Below are 18,112 nucleotides of genomic sequence, written 5' to 3'. Positions count from 1 at the left end.
TTTAAATACAAATAACGTAACGAGTGTGTACAGGCTGCGCTCTTCTCTCGGTCCTCTCGGTCGAGACTCTCGGCGAGAGGCTCTCGCCGAGTGTGTACAGCAACCATAAGATGTTGCTGGAGTTGCCCCGCACCCGGCGCACCAAAGACGCGCACCGCTTTCGCATTTTGGCGAAAAAGCAATCCCCGCGGGTGGATCAATTATAGGTCTGCGCCTCAGATTTCTGTATATCTGTTTCATGATCATTTGTTAATCTATTTGGCAAGTAGGTGCCTCCTGTGTCTGACACACGCTGTCGACTTTTTGGAGAGAAAGTGAGTGTTCTCACGATGTTTTCCTTCACAGTTCGAGCGAATTTTAAATGCGCACATAGAATCGAACCAACGACCTCAGGGATTCCACCATTACATGTATGAAAAATGTTTAGGTGTTCATTTTCGGTTTTATATAAGTTATCTGAAATAAAACAATAAGTTATAGTAACGTGTTATTTTGAGTTTTTTTTGTTAATAATTGTTGCATTACTTGTACCTACTCTACCCTCTGTAGGTGTTTCTTTTTCATTGTTCCACTTAAGGGTTGCCTCGAAGAAATCGCTTCTTAGCGATAAGGCCGCCCGTTGCCTAATAACTTTTGTTACCTTTTTTTTTATTTCTGTTATGTGTATGTTTTTGATTAAGGTAATAAAGTATAAATAAATTAATAAAGGTTCGTAAAATCTTGCCAAAATGCGCGAAATGTATGCATAGATGAAGGCGGAATCTACTTATAGATATATAGTCAAAATCCATTAGAAAACCAGTTATAGGTAGCAAGCAGTAGTCTTTTAATGTGTGTGCAATTCCCAACACGCGTTGACACCTCGGCTTAGCTCACTGAGTAATCTTCTTCCACCTACGATACCTAGTAATATAAATACATATTGTTGCTATTTGATGTCAAGTGTGTATATAGTTTGTAGTATGTGTAGCCATCGTTCATTATTATGATTGAGAGCAGTGTTTTACAACCATTTTTTGACCCATATCCCATGTTAGCCTTTCTAAAATTCTTACGTCCCTATGTAACATACATAATTCTTAAAAGTAAATTGATAAGTTTTAGATAGAAATCACTAGTTGTTGAAGGAATACAGTTAATTATTTCATTATTATGTACGGCTCATTGGTCTAGTGGTTAGTACCCCTGACTGCGAATCCATGGGTCCCGGGTTCGATCCCCGGCTGAGACGAACATCGATGTTATGAGCATTTGGTGTTGTGTTTAGGTCTTGGGTGTTTAAATATGTATTTATATGTTTATCTATCTACAATGTGTATGTATTTCCGTTGCCTAGTACCCATAACACAAGCTTCACCAGCTTAACATGGGACTAGGTCAATTGGTGTGAATTGTCCAATAATAAAAAAAATATATATATTATATAAATTTGAGCCCATTTTCGAATTGGGCTATTGGGCATGGGCCCCACGTTGGGAACCACTGCAGTCTAACCCCAGCTCGACAGTTTCCATCAGAGTTGTGCTCCAGTGAATTATGTGCGCAATTAACTTATATGATAAAGTATTTCTGTTACACACCTGGAACCAGACCGCATTTTTACAGGCTTTATATTAGCTTCACCTGTATGTATGTATGTATGTAACCGACTCGATTTTGACCCACTTTAAACGGACAGATTGAATTCAAACTTTGTACCCTTATAAAGAATCAGCGACAATATAATAATTTCAGAGGTTTATCTCGAAAAAACAATGAAATTTTTTTTAAGTCCACAAAGCAATACGATTAAATTGAGACAACACGTATTGCTGCTAGGACTAAAAAGTGGAAAATAAATATAGTTTAAAAAAACTATAAAACACGCTTTTAAAGCACATTATATTTATAGTTTTTTTAAACTATATTTATTTAAACTAATGAGATACTTGATCTGTCCCAGACGATTACGAGTCAAATTTCAAAAACAGAATGCGGATTTCAATATTTGCACTCTAAACCAACTTTTAAAACCATAAACCAGACGTCGAAGCTTTAAGTGATTCTTATTTAAATTAGTCTAGTATTTATGAGAACATATAAAAAAATATTGACTTTATAATGATATGGAAATTCTTAAAAAATATCTTACTACGTTACTTTTAAGTAATCTTATAGTAATCATCTTAGTATTTATACTAAGATGTTTCAAAATTCATGACGTATTTGACGTACAGCCTTGCGATTCTGTAACTCACTTTTCGAACTCTCACAGCGGCGGTCGCGCTCAAATCAGTCGTAAAGCAGGTATTCTGATAAACAATAAACTACAAGCCTCCTTATTTTAGATAGCTTTCGCTCGGTTATTTTAGATGTAACTAGTCCAACTGTGACTTATTAATTAGAATAAGATATTTTTCTGAAAGATTGTGTTTAAATCTATATAGCGAAGTATTAACAACATCTGTGAATATCAATTGCATTTGGTGTACGAATGAAAAGAATGCAGGTATACTATGACTTTTTATAGTGTAGGTACATAATTCAAATACCTATAAGTTTAAAAGTAATTTCAAATATTATTAGCACATTTATTCCTCATATTATCAGAAATATGCACACATCGGCTATATATAAAAAGAGATTATTGATTAAATTTGCGTTTAATAGCAAATAACATTTCTATTTCTGTGAAGGTATTTTAATTTTATTACATTGTATAGGGCATAACGATTTGCGTGTTTTGATGTTCTATAAATTCTACAAATAACTGAGTTTATTTGAAGCTATTACAGGCTTCGCACCTTGTTGTATGCCTATCAATGTCATTAGGCATAAAAATTCCGCTTAAAGTATATTATATATGTCACTGTAAAATTATAAAATTGATTGTAACAAGTATGCAAAAGTAGCCAGTGATAGAACATTGAACCTTAATTGAAAATATTAAAAGTAACACACTTTTTCAACCATTTTTGAAGTAAACAGTTTATTTAGAAATTATATAATTGACGCAACTCACACAACTTTACAACGTTGCCTTAATGTGGGAAGATGTTAAATTTATAATTCGTGACGAGACATTTCGTGATTTTTTCGACGAGATTTTTGATTCGTGACGAGATTGAACATCCGGGCAATGTTCAAAGGCACATATTATATGTTAGTTAGTTACTTTATTTGAAAACCTTTACGTGAAGCTCCCGTGGTCGTGACTGTATGAAGTAATTCTTTACAGTATATTTGCCGTGGCCGGATCAGACCAATCAATTCATCAAAAGGTAATAAAAAAATCGTAAAATTATCTTCAAAATTTAACGATATTTCGATCAATGTTTTGCCACATCGTAAATCTAGAATCCAATATGTAAATTGTCAGCATGAAATAACTTTTTTATTATTATTGACCGCGAATTATTAGTCTCTTCTAGCCTGTTAGTTGTTAACAAAACAAAGCTACACCGACGCCAGTAAAATTCAATTATTTCTATTTTACGATTTGATTACTAATCATTGCCTATATATATATTGATAAATAAAGTGGCCATGTATTTACCTCTTTATATCACTAAAATGATCAGTATTTATTGATCTGGCTTGATTATTTTGGTAATCAATTCTTCAATCCGGCCACAAAATGGTTATGTTATCAAGAAATGATGATTAATTGTCTTTAAAGTGCATTTTTATGCAGGGCAGCACTTAAAAGCCTCTTTTATGGTTTTATTATACCAACTAGAGTCTAGTAACTAGACGTTATCAATGTCGTAAGCAGCTTATATTATCTTTTACAGCTTTCAAGTCCCGCTCATCATAGCATTAACCAACTATTCCTTGTAACTTGCCAATAATCGACACTAGAAAAGTAACTAATTAATGATACGTATCATCTCTTAATTAATGTATCATGACACTTCAAGTCGCTTAATCCACTGTTTTTCGCTTATTATTATAAGTTACGTGAATAGCTTTCACGTAACTTAATACTGAGAAACGGTTTTGTAATACAAGTAACATAGTTTATAGTTAGAAACGACAGGCAAGAAACGCAGATAATTTTAATTTCAAAATAATAATTAATATCACTTTAATATTATCCCATACTAATATTTTTTTTGTGGTAATTAAACTTCGTTAGAACACAGCGGGTGTTCATTATAATTTGGCCTTTAATTTACTTAGTTCTTTACCAAATACTCAAACTCATTTTACTTTTAAATTACAAACGCATGTAACATGTAATGATGTAATGATGAGATGTAAACTAAAGAAGAGTTAAAATAAACTTAAGTATGTAAAACAAAAGACGGAACGATTGATGGCTTCTTTAGTTTTCTCTGATTGGAAAATAGCTTTTCCAGTCTAATCACAGACACACGATCCTTCTAGATCTTTCTTTTCGTTTGACAAATCGCAAACAAACGAAACGCGCAATTGAATTCGTTTATGAAAATAATACAAAACCAAACGCCGCCGTGTTATCCTTTTAATTGCCATCGTATTTTCATGAACGAGTCTGTCCGAAGCATTGTTTCTTTCCATCACAGATTGATCGAGACAAACTACTCTAGATGTACAGATTTAGGTCAAAAAAAACTAAATTAGTCTTATTGCCTCTTAACTAAAATACTTATGGGGTATAACAAACAACCACAATTTGAAAAATAATTAAATTATTAATGTTTTAACGATTACAAAATATATACAAAGAGGTATACGGGCATTACGTACGTAACAACGTTCTTGTGTGACACAAAAACGATATATTATGCGTTTGTATCGATATAGTTTTTCAGACGATTTAACCATCTAGATAATTGAGTCAGTCCGCAGTCTTACGCAAAAAGCTTTTTTGGTGAGATGCGACATATTGTAGGGGCTGATTATACGTATTTGTTATTCGTACGTGTTTCTTTTCTATTCTCAGTTTAGGCCTTAGGTGCAACTAATCGTGTTTGTTAAGTTGTAAACATTGTTTGTGAGGTTTTATGAGCAGTGTTTGCCGAGTGGCTTCAGTGTGCGAGTCTTATCTCTGAGGTCGTGAGTTCGATCCCCGGCTGTGCGCCAATGGACTTTCTTTCTATGTGCGCATTTAACATTCTCTCGAACAGTGAAGGAAAACATCGTGAAGAAACCGGCTTGCCTTATACCCAAAAAGTCAACGGCCGCGGCGTGCGATAGGACAGAAGGTTGATCACCTACTTGCCTATTAGATTAGCAAATAATCATGAAACAGATACAGAAATCTGAGGCCCTGACCTTAAAAGGTTGTAGCGCCATAGATTTATTTTTGTAAGATACTTTAAATAATGATTATTATTATTAAAGTACGCGTTACAACGCCTTGGCCGTAGATGGTACGTACGTACGTCAAGGTTTCATTAACAAGAAATAACGGTTTAATTCAGTGTTGATTAGGGAGTCAGAACTGATATAATTGACGGTGAAGATAAATAGAATAGGCAGGTCTACGATACGCTTTTATTTTCGCTAACGAGTAACTAGGCACGGACGTTTTATCTTGCATTCCTTTAGGTTATTTATAACTTTACCTATAAGGTTAGGTTGCTTCTAGGAATAATGAATAATACGTTAAAAGTAAAAGTAAAAAATCATTTAATAAATCATATAGGTAACATAATTTACACTTATGACTCGTCAGTAAATAAATACATATTAATGCTTCTAATTTTACATTTACTGCCAGTTCTAAATAAAGGGCGTAGAACGGGAGAGAAGAACTGGCAATAAACTCTCCGCCACTCTTTGTAATCGCCATTTTTTTTTATACAACGTTTGTAAGGAGCGGCAGCCATTACACCATGTTCCACATGACTTATCAAGTAATTAAAAATAATAACATAAAAAAAAAACAAAGACAGTTAAACTCCCTTTTTGTAAAGATATTGATTGGATTTAAGCATTTGTTAGTATTAGAAGATTTAATAAGTGTGCAGTATTCTATTTAGCTTTATATGTTTTTTCCTAATGTAAATGGTTGGCGATGGCCAGATATGCTTAGGAACAATTTTAGCAAACTAAAACAGTTGATGAAGGAATTTTTATTAAATCTCAAAATGATTTTTTTTTATGGCTCTGGCACGATTTGTGCATTAGCCAGCGTCAAGTATAGGATTTTTTATAATTCGTGCTTGTCTTTAGAAATTCGACCGTGTCCTCCATGTACGGTTTAAGCACTCGCCCGGTACCGCACAACCCTCCCAAAGGCCGAGAACAAATTTAAATTAAATTAAAACTTGCCCTCGAACCGGGAATCGAACCCGGTACCCCTCACCTAGCTGCCACTTAATAAGACCGCTAGGCTATGATGCCCCAAAATGGGTTTAAATAGTATTTTTAAATTGTTGCAGACTCAACTTCAAATGCCCAGTAGGCTTCAATGCGGCGGAGTATTACGTATCTCTCTTAGGGGTACAAACAGACAAAGAACTGGAGAGTCAGGAGAGAATCCGGCGCATTTGCAACGAGTACCAGCGTTCTGATATAGCACTTGCTATTGAGAACCGCGTGGGAGATGTCAAGGACGAGTTAGAATATTTTAATGGCACTGTAGATGAGAAGGTACGTGAGTACATTTGATATCTTTTGTCTCTTTCTGTCAAATTCCTTTTAGGCTACGTTTAAAAGAGACGAACGCAAATAGTGGAATAAGACAAGACTATTATGATTTAGGGGTAACATTATAACTCAAGAAAGCTATAGGCTACATAACATAACGCTAAGACCAAAAAAACAGCGTAAACAGTCCACATTTTGATAAAACCTAAATCAGTTTAATTAAATTGTTATTCGTCTCATTCTATCAAGTTGATTGTACGCTGTGATGAAAAGGGACAGTGTCTAGTCAACGCGATGCCATAGTTTTTATGAATAAGGGATCTCTCATATGTTTGATATCATTCAACTTATCTACTGGGATAAATTTTAAGTAGTGACCCTTTTGGTTACGTTGTTTTTACTTACAATCCTAATTATAAGCTTATCCACAAAGAGAAAAATACGCTGATGAACAGGATTGGAAATTACCACGGTTGAGAATATTCTCTTAATAACAATTAGGCACTTGATATTTGTAACGGTTTATTTTTAAACTAATTTTAATACGTAACGACAACCTCATGATGTGAGGCTAACTGCTTAGAATACGTTGAAGTCATAAACAAATAATAATAATAATCTACTTATTCCCAGACGTCAAATTTTAAGTTGTAATTTGTTTTTTTTTTCAGAATTTATACTTCGAGAGATACTTGACTTTGTAAGTAGATTTTTTAATTATATAATTCGTATTAATTTTAATTATATGATTGTAGCTGGTTTAATCGGAGAAATATTATGTTTATTTTAATGATGGAACATTTAGGAAATATAACCTACTTTAGGCAACTGTGTACATTAACAAAAATCTTTCCTTATTTAATAGTAGTATAGATTATAGTTTTAAGGGAGAAAACTGATATTTTTGTCTATTGCAGAGTCAAAGTGAACTATTTCGTCCAATTCTATTGGTTGTTATGGAGAAATATATTATCTGTAAAGCACAACAAATCTATATGGATAGCTGAATTTTGTCTTCTAATGGTAAGTTAATACTCCAATTTAATATGCATATTATTAAACGCACAGTACCTATACCTTGGACAAAATACGTTGAAGAAGGAAAAAAATTGTATTGAAGAAGGATCAATGTCCGAATCATAAAATGTATCTCCCTTATGAAGACTTCAGGTAAAAAAGCCTATAGAAGTATGATAAGGGTTAAGTTTGCATCCGTCATCACTCAGAGAAATATATAAACAGAATCTGTAAATACCCATTCAAAATTTTAAACAATAATATCATTTACTGTTTGATACAGCAAAATCTTATTTAGGCTCCCAGGGGGCTTAATAACTGGAACACTGCTGTTCACTGTGTTGTTCGGACTATAATAATACCTGCAGCTGAGTTTCATCATCGGACGTCAAGGCCGAATACAAAATACCATCCGTATCACCTTGACGTCCGACGTTCCACAACTGAGCGCTTTATAGGCAATTTTTGCCGCGTACCACCACTATGTGGAACCAGCAGCCCACTGAAGTATTTCCGAACCAATTCGACTTAGGGTCCTTCAAGAAAAAAGCGTACCATTTCTTAAAAGGCCGGCAGCTTGCGAGCCTTCTGGCAGTGCGAGTGTCCATGGGCGTCGATATCACTTAGCATCAGGTGAGCCTCCAGCCCGTCTGCCTCCTGTAACATAAAAAAAAACACTTGACTGATATACGTATACATAATAATTAAACCGCCGCAAAAATGTTTCTATTACGGGACTGAAGCACGTATGAATATTGCATCATTATTGTAATTATCATTAAAAGGGCCTGGTTATAATATTGGACAATTATTAGACACAGTCTTGTCCGGACATAATGACCGGTGCTATTTATAACGACGGTTAAGTTATTACAAAGTATACTTCATTAATATTCAAGATTACTTATAATTTGTAGAAATATTAAGATTTATCTTTTCTTATATTAATTCAAAAATATGGGTGTATAAATATGTTTTACAGTTAAAATTGTTTGCTAAGCCTATAACGCGGCTATATAAGTGAAGATTTAACGCATAAAAATGTTCTTCAATTTACAAATAAAGAGGTTGGCCTGTTTGTATTCCATAGATATTATAGACAGATGTATGGTGAGATCAGTCACTCGTTAGCTTTTCCCCGTATCCGAGGCATGGAGGTGTTCAATGCTAACTTCCTACTTAGGGTTGACTGAAATTATTCCTACAATAGCAATATGTATATTTTTCCAATCCGAGATTTGGATTTAGGACCATCTTCAGTTAAACATGCTTGCATAGGGCATCTTATAGTCTATAGTTTTACCAACATGTATGCCATGGTTTCAATAATTGTATCATTAAAGTCAAGTGTAACTGTCCGTTTTAACCGGAAACAATTAGTATTTCCGCCGGATATAGAACCATACTTAAGCCGACCGAGGAGGTTGTTTGTCACATTTTTTTCCACAGGAAATATGTCAACGTTATTAATAAAATATGATCTATTGGCAATCAAGTTTCGATAAATCCGCTACACAGATTATAAGTAAGAAAATCTTATAACTTATGTTTATATGGCAGATAAACTTATAAATTTAAAAAGTGTGATCCCGTGGCAGTGTACCTTTAATGCTGGCAGCATTTCCTCGCTGTATTGATATACTTATTCGTTGAGCGGGGAAAGCACCAGTTCTGGCACTCTATATTAATATTGTATATATGAAAGTTTTTTTTTGTTTATGATGGATGTTAACATAAACCACAGAACCGATTTTAGTAAAATTTTGCAAATTATGTATGGACCTTGGGACAAATAACGTTTTATCGTGAAAAAAGACGTCGAAATAGGGCATCAAAGTTTGTGTGGAGTTACTGTGCGGACAAAATCTATTATCTTAAAAGAAAAAGTAAAAAAAAGTAAGGAAAGGTAAAGTATCTGCTTTTCGTATCGAATCCAGCACTGACGGATTTGAATAAATCGATATCCCAGATTTTGTAAGCGTCTTTTACACGATTTTACTATAACGATATACATACTGTAAATTTGATATTTTTTGCCGCAATAGTAGCTTCCAAAACTGTATAATAAAATAAACTTTATTTTAATAATAAAAGGCTTTAACTTTATTTTTATACAGTTTGTTGGACTCATAATATCAATTCCATACATGGGCCACTTCGAGGAGTTGGATCAGAGAGACATCCAGAACGCCGAGGGTCTCCTCTACCTCACCATAACAGAGACAATATTTCTCTTCATATATGCAGTCTTCATCACCTTTCCGCAAGAGGTTCCTATACTATTGCGGGAAACAGCGAGTGGACTGTATTCCCCACTACCGTATTATTTGTCGAAGATGATATTTTGGGTAAGTACCTGATAAGGGCATTGTACTAGATTCATTGATTTTATTATTACATATAGAACATTTACTACTACTTTTTTTACTACTATACTATTACTACTATACTAAGACAATAATAAATAGTAAAAGAATATTTATTTGACTCTTCAAGTCTACATAGTGTATTCTGCCATTTTTGCCAGTGATTTATTTACGCAGAAAGGTGGATAATATATGAAATAAATATTTAAAAGAATTTTACTCAGTGACCACCGGATACACGGATACTTGCACATAGCAAGTAATTGATCCATAAAGGCTGATAAATTCAATCCAATTTGTAGGTATGGATTTGTTACACTATTACGTAAAAACTACTGAAGGTATTTTAATGAAACTTTACAATATAGCATATACATCAGAATAACACATAGGCTACAGTTTATAAAGATATTGTGTAAATTGTCCAAAATATCAAGTAAGTAGGAAAAAATTTACCATCTGCGACCTATTCTGGCGTGCGCTGCCAAAACCGCTAGTTACACATATGTAATGTTTGATTTTAATGATTATCTTAAATAGTTCTACAAAAAAGGCCGCCACAGTATATTTCTTAGGTCTGTGTAATCCAAAATAGTGAACCACTACTATACTTAAAATTGATAATATGTTTCAAATGCACATTTGGTAATAAATTGATTCCCAAATGAAAATAGATAATTCTCTCGTTTCTGGTATTTAAAGTAGATAAAATATGTCTTTCACGGAAAAATATTATTTTAATCCTGCGCAGACGACGTCGCGGGTACCAGCTAATAGTAAATAACGGTGCGTAGCGGGACATCATTCTCGAGACATTTTCCACAAAGCTATCCACCGGAAACGTCAAACTATCCGCCGGAAGTGACAGTGAGCTTGAGAATGTGAATCCGTGCATTTGATTGAGGATGGACCAACGGAAGTAAAATATAACGTATTAAAGGTGTGGAAACGGGTGTCAGATTAAAGATGTGGATCACAATCCAACGGAATCATTTCCCCTTTCGTTACAGAAACCACTCTGTAGGACAATTTGCAGACCGCAAAGATATAGACATCTAAAGACTATCCGAATTATGTTTTGTTTATCTTCATATTAGTTTAACAGTGTAACAGGTCTGACGCAATCACTAGCCTAATGAATGAAATAGTTAATTCAGTCATAAATGCAATATTGTATTAATAATATCTTGTGACAAACACTGGACCAATAAGTTTTATGCTTAATTAAATATGTAGACTTGTTAAGTTCATTTGAATACCTTGGGTTACGTTAGTTAAGTATCATGTTCATTCATTTATCGTTGAATATTTATAATTTGATTGAGATACGCATTATGTAGGAGATGTTCTTGATTTACGTATGCAAACGATAAAGATGGTAGATAATTAAAAACATAGTTAATTATATATGGATATGGAAGGCTACAGAGTGGTGGTGGAATCATTTACGAAAGGAAAAAAATGAATAATACGTAATACCTAATTCGGCTGTGCTGTGTGATAGTGTGAAAGCGAGGGTATCTACGTGAGAGTGTGTATGTGGGGTGTGCTCATGATTTAGCGCTTTGGATATTCATAATACTCCTTTTAAGCATATTCCGCGATAGGTTAAACAAGTCAACGCTTAAATAGTGGTCGTTGTATGAGTGTGAGAAGTGACCTGCCCTGCGATTCTGTAACTCACTTTTCGAATTCACACATCGGTTTTCGCATCGGCGGTCGCTCTGAAAAGGTGGGAGCTTGTAGTTTATTGTTTATCAGAATGCCAAATCATAAAATGAATGCTTCACGACCGATTTGAGAGCGACCGCTGATGCGAAAACCGCTGTGTGAGTTCGAAAAGTGAGTTACAGAATCGCAAGGCTGCAATTAATTTTATTTGAGATGTCATGTAGTAGTCCTATTATTATTATTACATAGAAATCAGATGACGTTCAAGCTAGCTTCAGTTCTGTAGTTCATAGCTTCAGTAAAACAAAATGTGTACTTCTACGTCATAAATATAACTTGTAAATGATACTTAATTGCGTTTAGAAAATTTTGTAGTCTATAAATAGTAGCCAACCACAGCTGTTATAGTCAGTGGGTATAGTAATTTTATACGTAGGTTGGTGAATAAATTAACTTAATCGAAACAGAGAATGTTGTATAATATTGTGAAATGATTACAAAAAATACGGAACTTATTTTATAATGGTAATCTTTTTCCATGCTAACATTTTTAAACGATCATAAAAAACCTCCTTCAGGAGTGTTAAAAATCAACTCATACGAGATTTTAGAATTTAGGTGCCTTAATATGTGGATAGGAACAATTCTTATAAGAAATTGGTGGTAATAATATGTTCCTAGCTTGTTAGGCAGTTTTTGGATGATATAGGAAGTAACCAAATTAAGTATACAAAATATTAAAATAAATCAGTGGCGGTACAACCTCTTTAGGTCTGGGCCTGAGATTTCTGAATCTGTTTCATGATCATTTTTCAATCTAATAGGCTAGTAGGTGATCAGCCTCCAGTACCTGACACACGCCGTCGACTTTTTGGGTCAAAGACATGTCGGTTTCCTCACGATGTTTTCCTTCACCGTTCGAGCGAATGTTAAATGCGCACATAGAAAGTCCATTGGTGCACAGCCGGGGATCGAACCTACGACCTCAGGGATGATAGTCACATGCTGAATCCACTAGGCCAATACTGCTCATTACAAAATATTAACAGTGGTTAAAATGTGTGCCCTATGGAAGGTTGAATAATCTTTTATAATAATAATATAGTGGCGCTACATGGGTTTGGATGGCAACAGTTTTTTATCGTTTCTAATTGTATAAGCAAAATAGGTGATCCACCTTTGGTAAGATAAGGATGTTTGATATGGATTGTACAATAATTATTTTTAAGTGCTCACGTCATTGCGCGTATGACAAAATAATTGAAGGGGTATCAGAACTCAACCACTCAAAACGTCATGTAATGTGAATAATTATTGGTTATTATAATACCTAATTAACTTTTAATTGTCTTCTAACATTCCTTGGTCTAATATAGCATTAGGCCATCGACTAACCATCTTATAAAATCTACACACCAGTTGCATACTTCGATAACTTTGTTTATAGGTCTGATTACAATACATTACAAATTACAATGTATTACAAGAATATATGAGATGTAAAAATAATTGTGAAACAATGAGGCCCATGATTTTAAAATATTTTTTATATTTTTAAAGGATTTTAGGGGTTTTGTTTGGATACGTTAGTTCGTCATCTTTATCTGCCTTAACTCGTATTGGTTATTCACAAACGATTTCTTTCAGATACCACGCGCAGTCATAGAACCAATATGCTTCGTGACGTTGGTATTTCTCGTCGCTGGCCTTCAAGGTGGTATAGCGAACTGGGTTGGCTTCTGTTTTGTTTGCATCCTCTGCGCGAACTACGCAAACGCTTATGGTAACACACCTTTATTTATTTCTTCGTACACAAAGCACTTAATATAAGTTTTCCTTAGGGTCTATTTCACAATGTACGAATAAGGTCTACATAAGTTCCAAATTAGCTATTTATTACTTATGGTCCTACCAATAAACACTATTGTTGCGTTTCACGACTGTCAGCGCTATTCGTCACATAAAGTCCATCATAAGTTCTGAGTCCGGTGAATGTCAAATAGCACAATTTATCTTCCAAATAATTTATGTGTCGCATAGCTATTTGGTACTTTATCCATACATTGTGAAACAGATGGATAAACCCTTAGTCTAATTGGTAGGTTCTAACGATTAATTTACACATAGGACGACTTGACCCGACCATCTACGTAGTAAAATATGTCAAACGGTTAATTACAAAAGGAAGAAACGCAGTTTCGGATATTAGTCCAAATATGTTATTTACTAACTTATATGTATTTCACTTTACAGCTTTGACGAACCTATATAACAGTTAAATGTTTAAAAATCAAATGATTTAAAAATGTATTTTCGTGTTTTTGTATAAAAATACGAGAACTCACGACCATTTTGTCACATAGAATCAAATTTCTTCTTTATGGTCTGTAATTAGATGATACCTAAAACCCGTTCATCAGAAGACAGTAGTGTAACCTAAATCTGGAATATCACTTAACTAACCTGTATGAAAATTGTTATACGTGATCGTAAATTGTCTAGATGTAGAAACAAATTATAACAGAACTTTATTACTAGAAAACTGTTAGACACTCTGAAATCATTTAAAAACCTTATTCAGGCAAATGGAGTCTATGTTACGATCCTAAAATTATTAAAGATGATTAACAAAGAGTTTAGCTGAAGCCATGATACCATTTAAAGTTTTAAGTCGATGAGAGAGATCGATCAGGATTTAAGGTTTTATTTATATTAAAGAAACACAATACTTTACTACAAGACATTTTTTCTTTTAATGTATTAAAGGCAAACGGGCGTGAGGCTCGCCTGATGTTAAGTCATACCGCCGCCCATGGACACTTACACTGCCAGAAGGCTCGCAAGTGCGTTGCCGGCCTTTCAAGAATTGGTACGCTCTTTTCTTGAAGGACCCTAAATCGAATTGGGTCGGAAATACTTCAGTGGGCTGGTTTCACATAGTGGTGGTGCGGGGCAAAAACTGCCTTAGAAAACGCTCAGTTGTGGAACGACGGACGTCGAGGTGATACGGATGGTATTTTGTATTTTGCATTGAATAACTCCTCTGAACACTCTACATGGTAAATACTTCACACCCTATGAAACTGATGGACCATTTGAATAAAAATAGAGGAAGTAGAGAAAAGAGAAAAATATAGAGAAAAGGAAACAGGGATAAAGTGAGAAAAACAGTTTATTCAGCGTCACATGATGTAAATATGAATTGAATCGAAATCGTCATGAGAACATCTCCCGAGGGGCCTGTTGTGATGGGGAGAGGAATAGAAGTGTAACAAGCGAAAAGCGGTTTCATAGGAGCGTAAAAACAAGTACAGTAGAAATTTCTAGAGAACTTGTCGTGTCATTTTGGAAGTATCGATATCGAAAATATTCACAGCAGAAATAACCTTCTAGTTGCTACACTTTTGACTGTTATTACGTAGTCTTTGACAGTGACAGTATCGTCTATATTGTCGTTGGATATATTAAGTAACGTTATGTGTATTTATTAGCAAAATAGGATTTGTAAGTGATATGATTAAGTACTACATATTTTCTGTCAAATTGTGTTAAGTTACGTTGAAAAGAGATGCATTACTTATTATTAAGAATTAAGTTATTTTTGTTAACCTATTTAGGTAATACTGATTAGGTTTTGAAGAAATTCAACGAAAGATAATGTGTAAAGTATTTTGTAATAAAACATTGTCTATACAGCCTGATCGCTGCAATGCCCCAAAGTGTTCGCATCGTCCAGGCAAGACCTGGAGCAACAAATGCAGATGACTGTAGACCGTAACTGCCTACAGAACATGTTAATAAAGCACAGATTGTGCCTGGAACGGTTCTGCGAAAAATTGTTATATATATTAAGGCGGCAAACAAAACTCCAAGAACGGGTCTCGCGAGGAATTGCGTCTCGGCTCACCCATGAATACTGTAAACATATTACCGATGTAGCCGGGGCGTATTTCGCGAGACGTGTGACGTGAAGTTTAGAGATAGAAAAAGTCTCTGGACACAATGGCCCCAGTAGAATAGTATTATTTATTTTAAAAAATGCCCCAAAGTGGGCCATAGAGCGGACACGACCAGCGGATATCGGACAATTATCTCGTTGCAAATTATTACCGCTACATAAGGCTTAGTTTTTATTCCGTTATAAGTTTATTAATGATAATTAAACAGAACAATGGTTAATTATGAATTCTCTTCTGTAAGTAAGTATATATATATTTAATCATAAGAATTGTATAGATTTAAGATTACACAGCAATAATGGGTTAGTAAACATTTATCACTCATTTTACCATTCAAATAAGTTATAGAGTAATCAGAGTCGTTATATAATCGAATAAAAATATGTAATCGTTGATTAACTAATTAACGCTGCAAGGAGACTAGAACTAGATGATTTAAATGCATTTTTAGGATTTCGAGTACAGTGTATAGATATAGGTTCGAAAGTGGGAATGGATTTAACCTAAATACCCGAAGAGCCACAGTCAGTAACTATTTTATTACTGAAGACAAAATGAATTGGCACTTGCAACATAAACGATAACACAGATTTGACAAAAATAAACTAACCATACTATTTAAATTAGGGATGCATCCGATACCGATACCGATACCGATATATCGGTGAAACTTTGGGTTTGCCAATATATCGGTATCGGCGATATTTTGATTGCCGATACAACGATACTTTTCAAATTTCGCGCTTTAAAAAAAGTAGTGTAAACGCGCATCTTGTTTGATCCGGGGCGTGGGAAACGAGGCACGGACTATCTATGCCCCTCACACCCGCTTAGTCTCCGTGTATTCCATTTCGCTAGACACTTTAGTTGGTTTTTAACTGCTATCGCGCGTAGTGTTTTTTCAATACCAAATTACATAAAATACAGAATTACAAAAATCTTATCAATGTTAATTTTAATTATGAACAGTTATTTATTTTATTTTAATTTAACTATTACTCTTAATTCTTAATTTTATTTACTAAACCTTTAATCTTATTCAAAGTTTGTGACTGTTTATATTTTATAATAAAAAAAAATTTAAAACTTTAATCAAACTTGATATATTTTACCTTAATTTAATTTGAATTCAATAAGGATTAGTATCAGTATCGGTATCGGAATCGGCGATATTTCTATAAGAGTATCGGTATCGGTATCGTATCGGCAAAAAGGCGTATCGATGCATCCCTAATTTAAATATAATATCTTTACATGAAACACTTAAGCCAAGCAATCACAGAAGAACAAGAAAACTGCTTGCAATTGTTTCTAGCATTCGGGGGTACCATTCAGGACGCGGAACATACGCGATTATCCGTTCTCCGTAAACATTTTGCATGGATTTTACGAAGCTTTAGTCTAGTAATGACTCTGAGTACCAATTAGAAAGTTAACAGTTTACCATGTATTGTTCGCTTTCATGCTAGAGTTAAAAACGTTTACATTATAATTGCTAATATACAATGTCACGATTTCCGCACGTCAGTAGTTGCACGCAACTAACACATTCATAATCCACAGGTTCCTTTCTATCCTCCGTATTCAATAAAATGGAAACAGCTGCGCTTGTGTGCGTCCCGTTCGATTTAATTGGCACAATGTTCTCGGGTCTCTATATGAATCTAGCCAGCGCCTCGCCTTATTTCTCCTGGCTGAAGTACGTCTCTGGATTTTACTACGGCGTCGAGTCGATTTCAATCATACAATGGGATTCTATTGAAACGATCAACTGTGTTAGTGTGAAAGGCGTTCCCTGCATCAAGACGGGCCCGGATGTGTTGAGTAGATTTGGCTACTCCGAATCGCATTTCTGGAGGAATTGCACGTGTTTGGCCGCTATGTACTGTATTGCTCACACGATAGCATTTCTTATGGTCGTCAAGAGAAGCCGAGGCACGCCTGTATATTAGATTATTATACATATATAGTGTTATATATATATAACACTTAGTACGATTAAAGGCCAGCATTAAATTTAAGAATAAAGATTTAGTATTTATACAGTTATATTATTTACTAATAAAATATTTTTTTGTGTCGTTGTTTGATTCTATCCCACATGGAGTAGTTTATTCGCAGAGTGGTAGCGTAGATTTAAAATGACACTTTTACGATATAATAATACATATACGAATAATTTTATACTAATTTAAATAAGGTTTAGTAAAAGTGTTTTTTTAAGTATGACCGTAGTTAAAATTATAGACGTGTGAGCTAAAGTTAATTTAAATTTCTGCTAAGATATTTGACACTACTTACTTAAAAAATGTTATAAGAAGAACACAAATACAATAAACTTATCAACTAAATAGAAACATAACTTTCAGTTAATATTGAACTACGATTAAGCACTAAGACACGAAACTTTAAAAACAAACAAAAACAAAATCCCAGAGTAAGAAATCAATTCCCAAAACTATACAAACCGGTCGAAGCTCGGCCCTTCCAAATACCAGAAATATTATTTTATAGCCCTTTGCTATAGCATTCCATGTTTCC

General features: G+C 34.3%; 1 protein-coding gene across 1 annotated transcript in view; it reads left to right on the top strand.

The window, feature by feature from the left end:
• Positions 1-17,649, top strand: part of LOC125059823 (protein scarlet-like) — a 69,263-nt gene extending 51,614 nt beyond the window's left edge. The window contains exons 7-12 of the mRNA XM_047664458.1: positions 6,351-6,561; positions 7,230-7,258; positions 7,476-7,581; positions 9,693-9,923; positions 13,260-13,395; positions 17,135-17,649. Coding sequence (XP_047520414.1) covers positions 6,351-6,561; positions 7,230-7,258; positions 7,476-7,581; positions 9,693-9,923; positions 13,260-13,395; positions 17,135-17,523 — 1,102 coding nt within the window. The 3' untranslated portion in view covers positions 17,524-17,649. The remainder of the gene's footprint in view (positions 1-6,350; positions 6,562-7,229; positions 7,259-7,475; positions 7,582-9,692; positions 9,924-13,259; positions 13,396-17,134) is intronic.
• Positions 17,650-18,112: the final 463 nt, after the last annotated feature.

This window comes from Pieris napi, chromosome 20 (assembly GCF_905475465.1).
Source record: "Pieris napi chromosome 20, ilPieNapi1.2, whole genome shotgun sequence".
Lineage (NCBI taxonomy): Eukaryota > Metazoa > Arthropoda > Insecta > Lepidoptera > Pieridae > Pieris > Pieris napi.
The sequence above is the reverse complement of the archived record's forward strand: the minus strand, read 5'-3'. Positions and strand labels throughout refer to the sequence as shown.